The following is a 12,899-nucleotide window of genomic DNA, read 5'->3' on the forward strand; positions in this document are numbered from 1 at the left end:
AAAAAAAAAAAAAAAGACATATAAATTTTTAAAAATTTTGGCCAGGCCTGGTGGCTCATGCCTATAATCATAGCACTTTGGGAGGCTGAGCCAGGAGGATTGCTTAAAGCCAGGAGTTAGAGACCAGCCTGAGCACAATTGAGACCCTGTCTCTACAAAAATATAGAAAAATGAGCCAGGCATAGTGGCGCAGGCTTATAGTCCCAGCTGCTCAGGAGGCTGAGGCGGGAGGATTGCTGGAGCCTAGGAGTTTAAGGTTGCAGTGAGCTATGATGATACTGCTGTACTCTAGCCCAGGTGACAGAGTGAGACCCTGTCTCTCTCACACACAAAAAAAGCCAAATTTTTATCTCAACTCATATCTGAGCTAATAAGGAAGCTCTCTATACATACACAAAATTAAATTGCACTTCTTTGTTTATGTTTGCTTTATTATTTATTGTGGTAAAAATACATAACAAAATTGGCTTTGTTTTGTAACATGCAACATAGAAAAAAACAAACAAAAAAAATAAAAACAACAACAAAAAAAGAAAAAAGAGAAATAAAATAAAACCAACATGCAGCATAGAACAGAGGAAAGGGGCCAGTGGAGTCAGATGGCTGCTTTCAAATCTTGGCTTCAGCACTGTTCCAGGGAGCTGCTTTAGGCACATCAGTTAACCTTCTGAACCTCAGTTTCCGCATTTGTAAAAGGAAATAAAAATAATTTCTTTGTAGGGTTGTTCTGAGGGTTAGAAATAATACGTTTCTCAACAAATGTCAAGGGAATGAAATCACAGAGCAAATTTCTGACCGCAGTGCAGTTAAGTTACATGCCAGTGACAAAGTATAACTAGAAAACCCGCTTTATTTGGAAATTAAGTAACACACTTCTAATCACATATGTGGCTGGAATGATATATGTGAATGAATAGTGGGGTGCTTGGTATGTGGTGGGTACACGGTAAACACTAGCCGTGATTAGAATTGGTGTTACTGCAATGCCAGATTATAATGTTAATTCGAAGCATATCTGTTTATTAGTGCCTACCCGCTATTTCTGCTGCTGCTTCTCTCCACCCTAATCCAGCACCAGAAAGTACAAAGATGTGTATAGTGAGCCCTTTAGACAAAGGGGCTACGTGGTGTGTTAAAAGACTGTCAGAGTGTAGGCTCTGGCGTCAGGCTGCCTGCCACTTCATGGGACTGGTCATGAACCCTTTGGCAGCTGCACTAGCTGCTGCCAACCTTGGGTTTCTCATCTAGAATGGGACTCACAGTTGTGTTCTCCCGATAGGGTTGCTGTGAGAGCAAAAGGAGAAAGTGTCTTTGTGGTCAGCCAGACCCTGGCACATAGTAATTCTCCGTACTTGAATCTGCGTGTCAGTGGCGGGGAAGAGAAAAGGGGAGGGAGGCAGGGAGGATAGGGGCACAAACTAGTGAACAAGCTTGAATGTATGTATAGAAATGGGCTTGGACTAGGTGACCTCTCCTAGCCCTTCTAGCTCTGAAATTCTGTGAAGACCCTGTTGGACCTTGGAAAGGAGACAAATCCTCCAGCTCTGGCTGAGTTGCAAAGGTGTTTCCTGTGATTTTTGCCCTCAGAACAGCTCTCTGCTGACAAAGGGTTCTTGTTGGCCTGAGGCTGGGCGGACATCATCACCCTGGACTCTGATTCTGCTGAGGGAAGGAAGTGCCAGTAAGACTAAAACAGACAGCAGTGCACAGAGGGTTCCAGGTAACAGGATGGTGCACCAGTCTTACAAAATGGTCCTGTGTGCCTCCAATTCATTATCTTGATGATAATGAACGTGTCACTCTGTCTGATAACTAGAACAGATTCACACAGTTTTCTTCTCTACATCCTGTTCTCTGGAAATTGATTTTTCTCATCACGAACTTACGTAAGAATTGAAGGTCGTGAGAAACACTTGGTAATGAGACTTTCCTCAGAAGTCAGCCTCAGGATATGTTCTGTCTGCAGCTTGGAGCCCGAAGGGACATGGTGGTCAAGCGAGGCTGCTGGCACGTGAGGCCTGAGCCACATTGGGGTCTCTCCTCTCCCTCCACCTCCTGACTCCCCCAGCAGTTACTTTCACAAGGAGGCCTGGCTCTCAGCAGCCCAGCCCAGCACTTCTGGGTGGATCTGCCTGTTAAATGTCTCCAGACGTCTCCATCTCTACCACCACACCCCCCAGTCCACGAGACCCTTTCTTACCTCCTGCGTGGTTTCCCTCCCGCCATCCTGGCCCTCTGCAGTCTGTTTTCCACCCTGCCGCCAGGGTCCCATTTTAAAATGAAATCTAATTATGTCACCCCAATTAAACCTTTCCAGGGGCTTTCTTTCCTTTAGGATAAAGGCTGAAATCCTTACAATGGCCTGAAAGATCCTGTGCAATCAGGGTCCCTGCTTCCCTCTCCAGCCTCATCTTCTGCCATCCTCTTCTTCCCTCTTGCACTCCAGCGACCTCTGGAGGTACCAGGTTTCCTCCTAACGCCCTGCTCGGGCACAAGCTCTTCCCCTGCACTGACTGTGCTTAGTTAATTCCTACTCATCTAGTCAGATTCCATGTCATGGACTTAACGTAGCTCCAGTGCCTCTTTTCCCAGCACTCCTCACAGTTCTACTTTGCATTTGTGTGAGTAGATGTAATTAATGCTCATCTTCCCCATGGGACTATAAGCTCCAAGAGGGCAGCTGCCATGTCAGTTTTGTGAACTAGCTCAGCCCCTGGGACTTAGGAGGTGTTCCATAAACACTGCCTCTGAGATATTGATGGGGAAGACAGACACAAAAAGGTTTATTTTAAACAATGGGACCCTTTTCCGCCGATTGATAATTTATACCAAACCCTGAAATATAACTCAAACGTGTAACCGTTCTGGTTTAAGTATGTGGGGGGAGAGGGGAGGAGCTGACTCACAGCCCTAGACAGTTGTGCCCTGTATGGCCCCAGAGACACTGGGTTCTGCAGGATTCACTTTGGAGGCCACATCTATTTAGGGCGGCAGTTTTTAGTGTGCTCGTGGGATTGTGGAGGGTGTTTTCTGGGGAGTCTCAGGCGATGTATCTAAAAGTGGACTTTTTGTCCTTTACTCTGTTTTCTTTCTTTGGAGACACGAATGAACAAAAGGCTTGTATCCCTAGGGGTTCAGTCCCTCCAGAAGACCCCAGGGACCCACTAATCAACCTCTGCCCTAACCTAAACCCTCTGATGTCAATCAGGCTCATGCTCTGCGTGCAAAACTTCTGCAAGGATCAGGGTGGCTCACCTGAAGGATGTTCAGTCTGGTCACAAATGTCCCCAAAATGTATTCAGCCTTGCTGTGTTTTTAAAAATCTTGAATTGATTGGAAATATTTAAAAATCAGGAGATTTTATGCAAAAATCCAGGTTTCTGTGTTGTGTTGTAAAATAAGTAGATGTTGGGTCTGGGCTCCTGTCTGGCAATCAATAGTCACGTGGCCACAGAGCAGCCTGCAGCCTTTTCCCCCTTTAATACTCAGCCAGATGTGCTACTGTGTATTATCTACAGGCCCGTGTACATGCTTTTTTGTGTTCAGCCTTCTCTCTAGACCAGTGCTATCCAACAGAACTTTCTGCAATGATGGAAATGTTCTCTGTCTGCACTGTCCAACACAATAGCCCCTAGTCACAGGTACCTGTTGAACATTTGAAGTGTGGCTGGGTATGATTGAGGAACTGAATTTTTTATTGTGAATAATTTATATTTAAATAGCCTTTTACAGCTAGGAGCTACCGTATTGCACTGCACAGCTGTAGACATCTAACATGTCGTTAAGATCAAAAAAGTACTTAGACTATAATTCCACACTTCTCCTACCCTTTTTGTCTTTTTACTGGGTTTTCTCATGTATTTAATCTTATTATATGTCCATTTATTGGTGCCCTCACATTTTTTGGAGTGATGTGAGATACAAAAATATAAATAACCCGCAGGACAGGTGGAAGGACATGTGGAGGAAGGAAGCTGTACCTGTGGAGAAAAATTCAGATCAACTGAGATAGCAAATCCTGAGCACCTACCAGGTACAGGGCTGTGCCGAGTCCTGTGGGAGATACAGGGATGAATGAAACCCCTTATGAATATGACTTAATGCCTTTTTTCTCCTCCCCACCTCCAGATGGAAAGCTGCATGAGGGCAGGGAGAGGGTTTCGATTTGGGATGATAGTCCCCTTTCCTGATATCATAAACCTTGGAGAACATTCAGGCTGTGGGTCTGGGAGTTATTTCCAAGCTGTCCTGCTCTGCAGGGTACATGGGATTCTGTCCTGGGTCCCTTTGCTGCCTGGAAGGAGCTGGTTACTAGAAAGTAGGACCACCACTTAGGCCTTTTGACTCCAGGTAAGACAAAGCAGGGTATTGTCTCCACCAGCCTCTGGGCACGGCTGGAGAGCTGGGCTGGCAGACCTGGCTGCTCCTGGTGGCCAGTTATCCTCCAGCATGAGAAAGTAGGGCTGTGATAGGCACAAGGGAGGAAAGGCGTGTGGGGGCGCCTGTTGTGGATGGTGCTAATCTCAGAGGCACCTGTGACAGGGTTCCCTCCCTCACCTTTTCCCACAGGGGTCCTGGAAAGCGGGGAGAGACTGGGGATTGGATTGGTGCTGCTGCTGAGTGTTTTTTTGTTTTTAAATAACTAAACACCTGCTGGGTGTGGTGGCTCACGCCTGTAATCCCAGCACTTTGGGAAGCCAAGGCAGGAGGATCACTTGAGGCCAGGAGTTCAAGACCAGCCTGGGCAACATAGTGAGACCCTGTCTGTACAAAAAGTAAAATGAAATTAGTTAGGCATGGTGGCGAGTACCTGTAGTCCCTGCTGCTTGGGAGGCTGAGGCAGGAGGATCGCTTGAGCCCAGGAGTTCGAGGTTGCAGTGAGCTATAATGATGCTGCTGCAGTAGAGCCCAGGCAACGGAGCGAGATCCTGTCTCAAAAAAAAGAAAACAAAACAAATATGGGTTTGTCTGATATTTTTCTCATGGGTACATTAGAGTTATGGGTTTTTAAAAAGAACGCCTCAGAGGTGAAATGCCTTTCTCATCACATCATATGAGGGAGTACATTGAGATCTGCATGACATCACTAGTGATGGTAACCTTCATCACTTGATTGGTGGTGTATTTGTCAGCTGTCTCTGCTATGAAGTTACTCATTTTCCCTTTTTATACTCTATTCCTTGGAGGAAAGTCACTAAGTCTAGCCCACTCTAAAGAGGAGGGGGTAGTATCTACATATGTTAAAAGGAATCCTTCTACAAGAACATTTTGGATGAAGTTCTTAAGATGAAATGCATCATAGACCAGGCACCTCCCTCTGCTTGGCTCTTTGCCAGGCATCTACATGTGACATCTGCCATTCTGACCATCCAGCCTTCCTTTTCTGTTTGTTTACCACTGGTCTTATTCCAGAAAGTTACTTCAGGTAGATTGTGGAAGTAAATGCAACCCCCAGAATAAAAATGTGACTAGATGGGGGAAATTCAGGAAAAGAGAAAATAAGATAGGACATAATATGAGGCATTGTAAAGTGTTAAAAATCAGCTCTGAACTTCTGGTAGCCAAAGAAAAGTGGGAAACGTCTGCTCCAAGATTCAGAGTGATCACAAGGTAAAGACAAACCAATTCCTTAGGAAAAGCATATCTTTTCCTGGTATTAAGATCTGAGCAAAATACCTTTTTGTGCAGCCTCTTAAAAGACAGATATTGTGTGATAATAGAGCAGGGGTCAGGAAACTATGGGCAAATCTGGCCCACTTTTACTTTTACAAATAAAGTTTTATTGGAACACAGCCATGCCCATTCATTTACATATTGTCAATGGCTCCTTTCCTACTTTCTCCTGCGGAGTTGCGTAGTTGTGATGGAGACCATATGGCCCACAAAGCCTAAAATATTTACTAGCTGGTCCCTTACAGAAAATGTTTGCCAACTCCTGAGCTAGAGGACAACTCCTTAACCACACCATTACCAAAATAAAACTGCAGGAGTCATGTAAGTTTCTGGTAACGTCCCTCAGTTTAGGCTAGTAGAGCAATTCTCAGAGTGCAGTAGATGAGGGAACCGCACTACAGAAGTCTAAAAGGCAGGGCCTAAGAGCAACTGTTTTTTTTGCTCTGTCTTCTGGGTAGAGTGCAGTGGTGTCATCATCGCTCACCATAACCTCCAACTCCTGGGCTTAAGCCATCCTCCTGCCTCAGCCTCCTAAGTAGCTGGGACTATAGGCCCATGTCACTACTCCTGGCTAATTTTTCTATTTTTTTAGAGATGAGGTCTTGCTCTTGTTCAGGCTGATCTCAAACTCCTGGCCTCAAGCGATCCTCCCGCCTCTGCCTCCCAGAATGCTGAGATTACAGACATGAGCCACCACTCCCATCCCTAAGAGCCACTCTTATAAGAGCTGGGTCTTGACTCTCTCAGCTTATTCTAATTTAAATTTAGAGCATGTTACCTGTTCCTGAGCCTTTCTGGTTAGGGACAGATGGTGATTGGTAATTGCAAGCTGCTTCTTGCTGCATTTCTTTGTGTGTTTATGGTGCCAGCAAAGCCTATGTGGCCCTTTTTTTATAAATCATTGAGCCTTCCACAGGAGAGCAAAATGGTTCTATGAGAACCAGGGGCAGTTTCACCCCCAAGGAACATTTGGTTATATCTGGAGACATTTTTATTTGTCACAAGTTGGGGAAGGGAGATGACAGGTGAGATATTACTGGCATCTGGTGGGTGGAAGCCAGGGATGCTGCTCACCATCCCACAATGCACAGGACAGCTCTCCACAACAAACATATCCACGTATCTGACCCCAAATGGCAATGGTGCCAAGTTGGAGAAGTCTTGTTTTAGAAATCAATTTTTATATCATCTAACAAAATATCTGATAACATAAGGCCCTATTCTGGAAGTACCTAAGAACCTCAAGTTAAGAGGGACTAGGAGCCTTATACTTTTCCAGAAGTTCTCTAGAAGGCTTAGTAATTCTCTCCCAATATTTGCTGTGAGGTGCAACCTTTGATAGATGCTGCAGGGACTCCAGGTGAGCAAGTCGTAGTTCTGCCTCTAGAACCCTTAAAGGAAATGAGGTAGATACAATGCCCTTACGTGAGGCAAAACCTGGCAGCTACCAGCAGAGGTTCACAAAGGTCTAAAGTAGAAAGAAAGATGGTTCTCCTTGGGGGCTGTGGCAGAGTGGATCTCGGAAAACATTTTGCTAAGAAAGCAATGTTTGCAACGGCCCTTCAAGACTGATGGATTTTTTTTTTTTTACGAATAAAAAATGAGGTAACATTTATTTCACCTATCAATTGGCAAAGATTAAAGTTGGATAATATCAGAACTGATGAGATTGTGGGAAATGAACACTGTGGGGCTCTCTTGGTGGGAATGGCACCAGTAAAAACAGTGGAAATAGCAGACAGCAGAAACAGATCTGAGGGGACTTCAGATGTTGGAATTATCAGACTCGACTATATTTACCATGTATAAAGAAAGGCTTAAAAATATCTGTAGGGAATAGGATATATTTTTTTAAAAAGATGAATCTAGAATAGTTGAAAAAGAGCCAAATAGAAATTCCAGAAATGAAAAACATATATTAATTAAAACAAAAATGCAAAGTTTAGACTTTGTAGCATATTAGAAACAGCTGAAAAGCAGGTTCTGCTTCTTCCCTGGGCCCAGTGATCTTCCCTCAGGCCGACAGCCTCAGGCCTCCACAGTCCCTGGAGCTCTAGGGAATGAGGGTGCCATCTCAGCCCCATGCCCAGAGGTCTGGATCATAAGCCTGGATCTCTTCACATTCTTCCCGGGAAACTCTAGTCCTCCAGCCCATGGAGTGGATGAATTGGTACCACAGTTTGGGGAATGGGGGACGCTGGAAGAGGCTCTTCCCATAGAGGAATGAAAAAATGGCTTGTTTAGGGGCCTAGTTGTCCTCCTCCATGTCATTGGCCAGGTGGAGTGCTATGAAGAAATGAATTTGTTGGTATTGCCAGGAGAAGAGGCCAGCCCAGCTAAATAGGCTATGACCATAGACAGGAGATACTGATGGAAAGAGAGTAAAAGCAGTAATAGAGAGGTCCCTTGTGGAAGAAGAACAACATGGGGACAGGGGTTGCTGCTCAAAGAAGAGACCCCTGTGTTGGGTGACCATGCTCATTTGGGTGGGGTTGTGGGATGTATCTAAAGGTCGGTTACAAATCCAAGAAGTCAGAGGAAACGAGGTCCACGATGCTCCCAGGATGGCGAGCTCTGCTGGTATCTCTGGAGGGAATGTGTTTTAGATGGCTGGTGTTAGGAGGATCTTTACTGAGCTGCAGCAAAGGGCAGTTTCAGAGAGTTGAGAGGAGAGAGGCCAGGAGCTCAGGGTGGCGACAACCAAAGAGGCAATGTCCAGAACAGAACTATGCCAAGGGCTCAGATGCCAAAGGATCCCCAGCAGGACCATGCGTTCACTCTGCAGGAGACCACCAGGCCCCAGAAGGGAGATGTTGACAAGTCCTAAAATGGTCAGGACTGTGGGAGCATCCCGTTGGAGATACGCAGAGGGAGAGAGAAGTGGAACTGTAGGTTAGAAAGCCCTGCCCTGTCCAAGGCTATGTGTTGGAACAGTACAACCTTACTTTTTCAGATATCCTCAGATTTTTTGTCCCAGGCCAGGAATTGTTTAATGACAGGATCCTTAAACATCCTGGTGAAGACCTCATGGTGCTCGGGAAGCACTGATGATACTCGCTGCTTCTTCAGTTTCGTCTTGAGCCCACGTGGCAACTCCACGACCCAGATGTCCTTAAGCTCAGAGACCACCAGTCCTCCTCCAATTCCTCATCCTTGGAATCCGACGACCACTCCCTCTTCCTTTTCAAGCCAGGGGACTAAGGCAGGGAGCTGGGATCTACCCCAGGGGCTGATGGTCTTGGACATTGGTCATCCACCACTACCTCCAGCGGGTAGTACCCTGAGGTGCTGCGCTGGGGGCTCTGACCTCAGACTAAGAGTCCAGTTGATAGCTGGCCATGATTTCTCCCAAGCTCTTTCTTCTCTTCTGTGGAACCCAGAACCTCTTCCGTCCAAAACCTTCTTCTGGGCTCTGGTTGAACCCAAGCCTGTTATCTCTTCTCCAAACTGGGGAGAAGTCAGGAGTGGAGACAAGCTCTGCGACGATGCTGTTGTCCACTGTGCTGCCAGGCACCCCCGGAGTCGGGTCCTTCCAATCAGGAAGGTTGGAAGCCTCTGATGTCATCAGTCTCTCCAACCTGGCAAAAGTTTGAAGGATAACACAAGTAACTGCCAGACTGATGTGCACACTTGTCTGCAGATCAGGGGTTAACGGTACCTCCTGCCACCAACCTCTGACCGTTGTCCAAAACTGCCCTCAAGGTCTCTGAATCCCTCTTTCTCTCTCCCCAGCAGATGCCATATTCTCTCCACTCTAAACTCAAAGCATGTTGGGCTCTTCTGTCTCTGCACAACCTCATTTCAGTGTATAGTTCAGTGGCATTAAGCACATCCACAGTGCTGTGCAACCACGACCACCACCACCACCATCTATCTCCAGAACCTTTTCATCAGCCCAAACAGAAACTCTGTGCCTGTTAAACACCAACTCCCCATCCCCTATCCCCAGGCCCTGGCAACTGCCATTCTACTTTCTGTCTCTATGAATTCGACTACTCTAGGGACCTCATATACCTCACATACTGTGGAATCATACAGTATTTGTCCTTTTGTATCTGGCTTATTTCACTTAGTATAATGTCCTCAAGGTTTTATCATGTTGTAGGATGTGTCTGAATTTCCTTTTTTTTTTTTTAAATACTGAATAATAGCCCATTGTGTGTGTGTGTGTGTGTGTGTGTGTGTATACACCACATTTTGTTTGTCCATTCATCTATCTGTTAATGTTTGGGTTGTTTCCACATCTTGGCTCTAAGTCTTTTGATCCATTGGTGGAACTTATTGATGAGAAGGACATTTGTTATTGAGGCTGTGCCTAAAGTTTTATTTTGTATTTTTATCCCTTACATATTTCTAATCAACCCAGACGAAGCATGACACCAGTCAAATGAGTTAATCCAAGGTGCAGGGACTGAGTGTCTACTTTGTCTGTAGTCCTCAACTTTCAGAGTTGGGTGAGGTGTCAGAGACCATCCAAACCACCCATGAGTTCCTGCACAGCTTCCTAACAGGCCTAGGCTGTCCTAGGAGCCTCTTGCTGCTAGAAAAGGCACAGCTGCTTCCAGAAGCAGTTCCCATCACTGTGGAGGTCCAATTCTTAGGAAGGTCCGTTTACCTTGAAGCGTCTCGCATTCGTGATTCCTCCTGTGGTCATTGTATTTCAAGGACTGACGGATTTTTAGCTGGTGGTTGTAGGGAAGAGAACCCCCGGGTAACAAGTCACATAGATTATACTTGCAGGGTTTGATATGGCTGGAAGGCTGGAAAGGTACCCATAGGTGAATGGTGGGCACTGCAGTGAGATCACAGGTCAGGGTAATGTTGTATGGGACCTTAGTGCCCTGAGAGTTGATTTTTAGTGTGGTAGCTCATGGGGAGACTTGAAAGATTTCAGAGTAACAGAGTGGTGGAATTGGAACTGTTCCTTAGGAAGATATGAATGGAGGTGGCTTGCAAGTAGGGTTTTCAGGGGAGAGGCTGCAATTGCAGGCCAGTGAGGAGACCGTTAGAGCCCTCCTTGACCAGAGGAAGTACAGGCATGGCTGAGAGACGCATGTGAATCTGCAGAGCGGCAGCCACGGGACTAGGACTCTCTTTAGATGCGAAGCGGGAGAGCTGTCTGATGCCTCTGAGGCTCAACCCTGGGCATTTGGAAGACTGTACCACTGACAGGTACAGGAAAGGAGGATTAAGGTGGGAAAGGTATGTCATGGTAGAGAGAGGATGCCCCTTGTGTTGTTCACCCATTTGTCTGCACATGTGTTCTCCCTCTCCTCCTCCCAGTCACATAAGGAATGATTCTGACTTCTCTGCTCTTTCTATGGAGATTTTTCTTTAGTGTAAATCTTGTGGTTTGAGTCCAATGCTGAAGTGATTTCTTTGGTCCTGGGGATTTACTGTGAGTGGTGACCTCTTATCTGCCTTGGTTTGGAGGGTGGGAATTCCCAGTTGCTCTGATAGAAGACAGCGTACGCCTGAGTGGGTATAGTCTGGACTCCTTTAGCTCTTCCATCAGGGACCAGTGGGGACTGAGCATGAGAGGAATGGAAAGAACCATTTATGTAGGTAGCTTTAATTAATTAAAGATTTTTTTTTTGGTATTAGTTGTTATTGATTTATTTTTTGTAAATGCTTGTTGAATGGATAAACCAGTACAGCTTATTTACTATGTTTCCCTGTTGGTTATTTTTAGATCTAAGTATTAATTTTTAAATCTCCTACAGATGTCTGTGGAACAACCAGTCCCTCCGATGTTGGATGGCACCAGTTTGGGGGTAAGCACAGGCCAGTCTGTGGACAGAGGCAACAGCCAGTCCTTTGGGAATTCCCAGAACGTAGGAGAACAGGGCTTCTCCTCCGCAAACTCCAGTGACAACAGGTGAGACACAGAATGGTTGAACTCATGCTCCTGGGGAGTGGGGGCAATCTAACCTCAAAGGATGCAGAGGCTGGGAGTCCAAAACTCTGGGCCAAGTTCCGACTCTGCCACTGATTATGTGGGACTCTGGGCAAGTCAGTCCTTATCCACACCTATGTGATGGGGCAAATGATCTGTGTCTTGCCTTCCTCACAGGATAGCTAAGAGGTTCCACAGAGATGTAGGGAAGTGTCAGGCACTGTGCAGGAGAACAGGGCTTCAGGAAGAGGACCAAGACCAAGTCTGTCCTGTTCACCATGGTGTCGGTGGCGTGATGCCTTGTACATGATAGCCTGCAGTCAGTAAGGAGATGAATGAACAGTGAATGAATTACTAATGGAGGCTGAACATGGCTGTTCTTTTCCTATTCCTTGGTATCCGAAGGAAAAAGAAGCTGCCTGTACCTCGTTTGCTTGAGCAAGTGCACCAGCTTTTCATGCCATTGTCAATTCTGAAAAACTTCTCTTTTATTTCCTTCCCAGCTGTGTTTGCTTAAGAATAATTCTGCCCAATCTGTTCTTGTTGCTTTACTCTACTGACTGAGCAGCCCTTGGCTAAATGATCTAAGAAATTTGACTTTTGCACCCCTTTCCCTGGGAGCAGAAGGTTCTCTGGGGCTGCTCACCTGACTGGCCTCTGTCAGGAGTCACCTTTATGTCATAAATTCTGTGCTGGTTTTACCTGTGCCTCATCCGCCGCAGCTTATTTGTTCTGGCCAGGAGAGGTGACAATCAGTTCAGAAGCAGGAGCAGGCCTGGACTGCTCCACTCTCGTCTTCTCTCAGGCCCATATCCCCATCAAGCCTGGCTGGCTTTTTGGCTCTGGCTGTGGAGCAGATTGGAGAGGATGCCCAGTGCACAGGACAGGAGTGCATTTATCTGCTTCCTCGTTGCTTACAAGGGTAGAACAGCAGGTTTTCTTCTGCTTTTGGGGGAAAAGAGAAACCAGGGATGTTTAGGCCGGAAGTGAGAAGATCAAAAATAACTTGGCAGATAGAATAAGGACCAGTGACTAAAAAAATTACAGAGAACAGATTCCAATTCATAATAAAGAACTTACTGGGTCTAGGTACTGCTGCATGAAAAGGGGCTGTGTTGGCCGGGCATGGTGGCTCTCTCCTGTAATCCTAGCACCCTGGGAGTCCGAGGCGAGAGAATCACTCGAGCACAGGAGTTTGAGGTTGCTGTAAGCTAGGCTGACACCACAGCACTCTAGCCTGGGCCACAGAGTCAGACTCTGTCTCAAAAATAAATAAATAAATAAAAGTAGGTGACTGCATTTAGAGGAGCTGAGTTCTCTGCCATTGAAG

General features: G+C 46.1%; 1 protein-coding gene across 1 annotated transcript in view; it reads left to right on the forward strand.

Moving 5' to 3' along the window:
- Positions 1 to 12,899, forward strand: part of DEPDC5 (DEP domain containing 5) — a 131,059-nt gene that overhangs the window by 93,643 nt on the left and 24,517 nt on the right. The window contains exon 30 of the mRNA XM_012660414.1: positions 11,397 to 11,551. Within this exon, the coding sequence (XP_012515868.1) occupies positions 11,397 to 11,551 (155 nt within the window). The remainder of the gene's footprint in view (positions 1 to 11,396; positions 11,552 to 12,899) is intronic.

The sequence above is a fragment of the Propithecus coquereli genome, unplaced genomic scaffold (assembly GCF_000956105.1).
Source record: "Propithecus coquereli isolate 6110/MARCELLA unplaced genomic scaffold, Pcoq_1.0 Scaffold665, whole genome shotgun sequence".
NCBI classification, from domain to species: domain Eukaryota; kingdom Metazoa; phylum Chordata; class Mammalia; order Primates; family Indriidae; genus Propithecus; species Propithecus coquereli.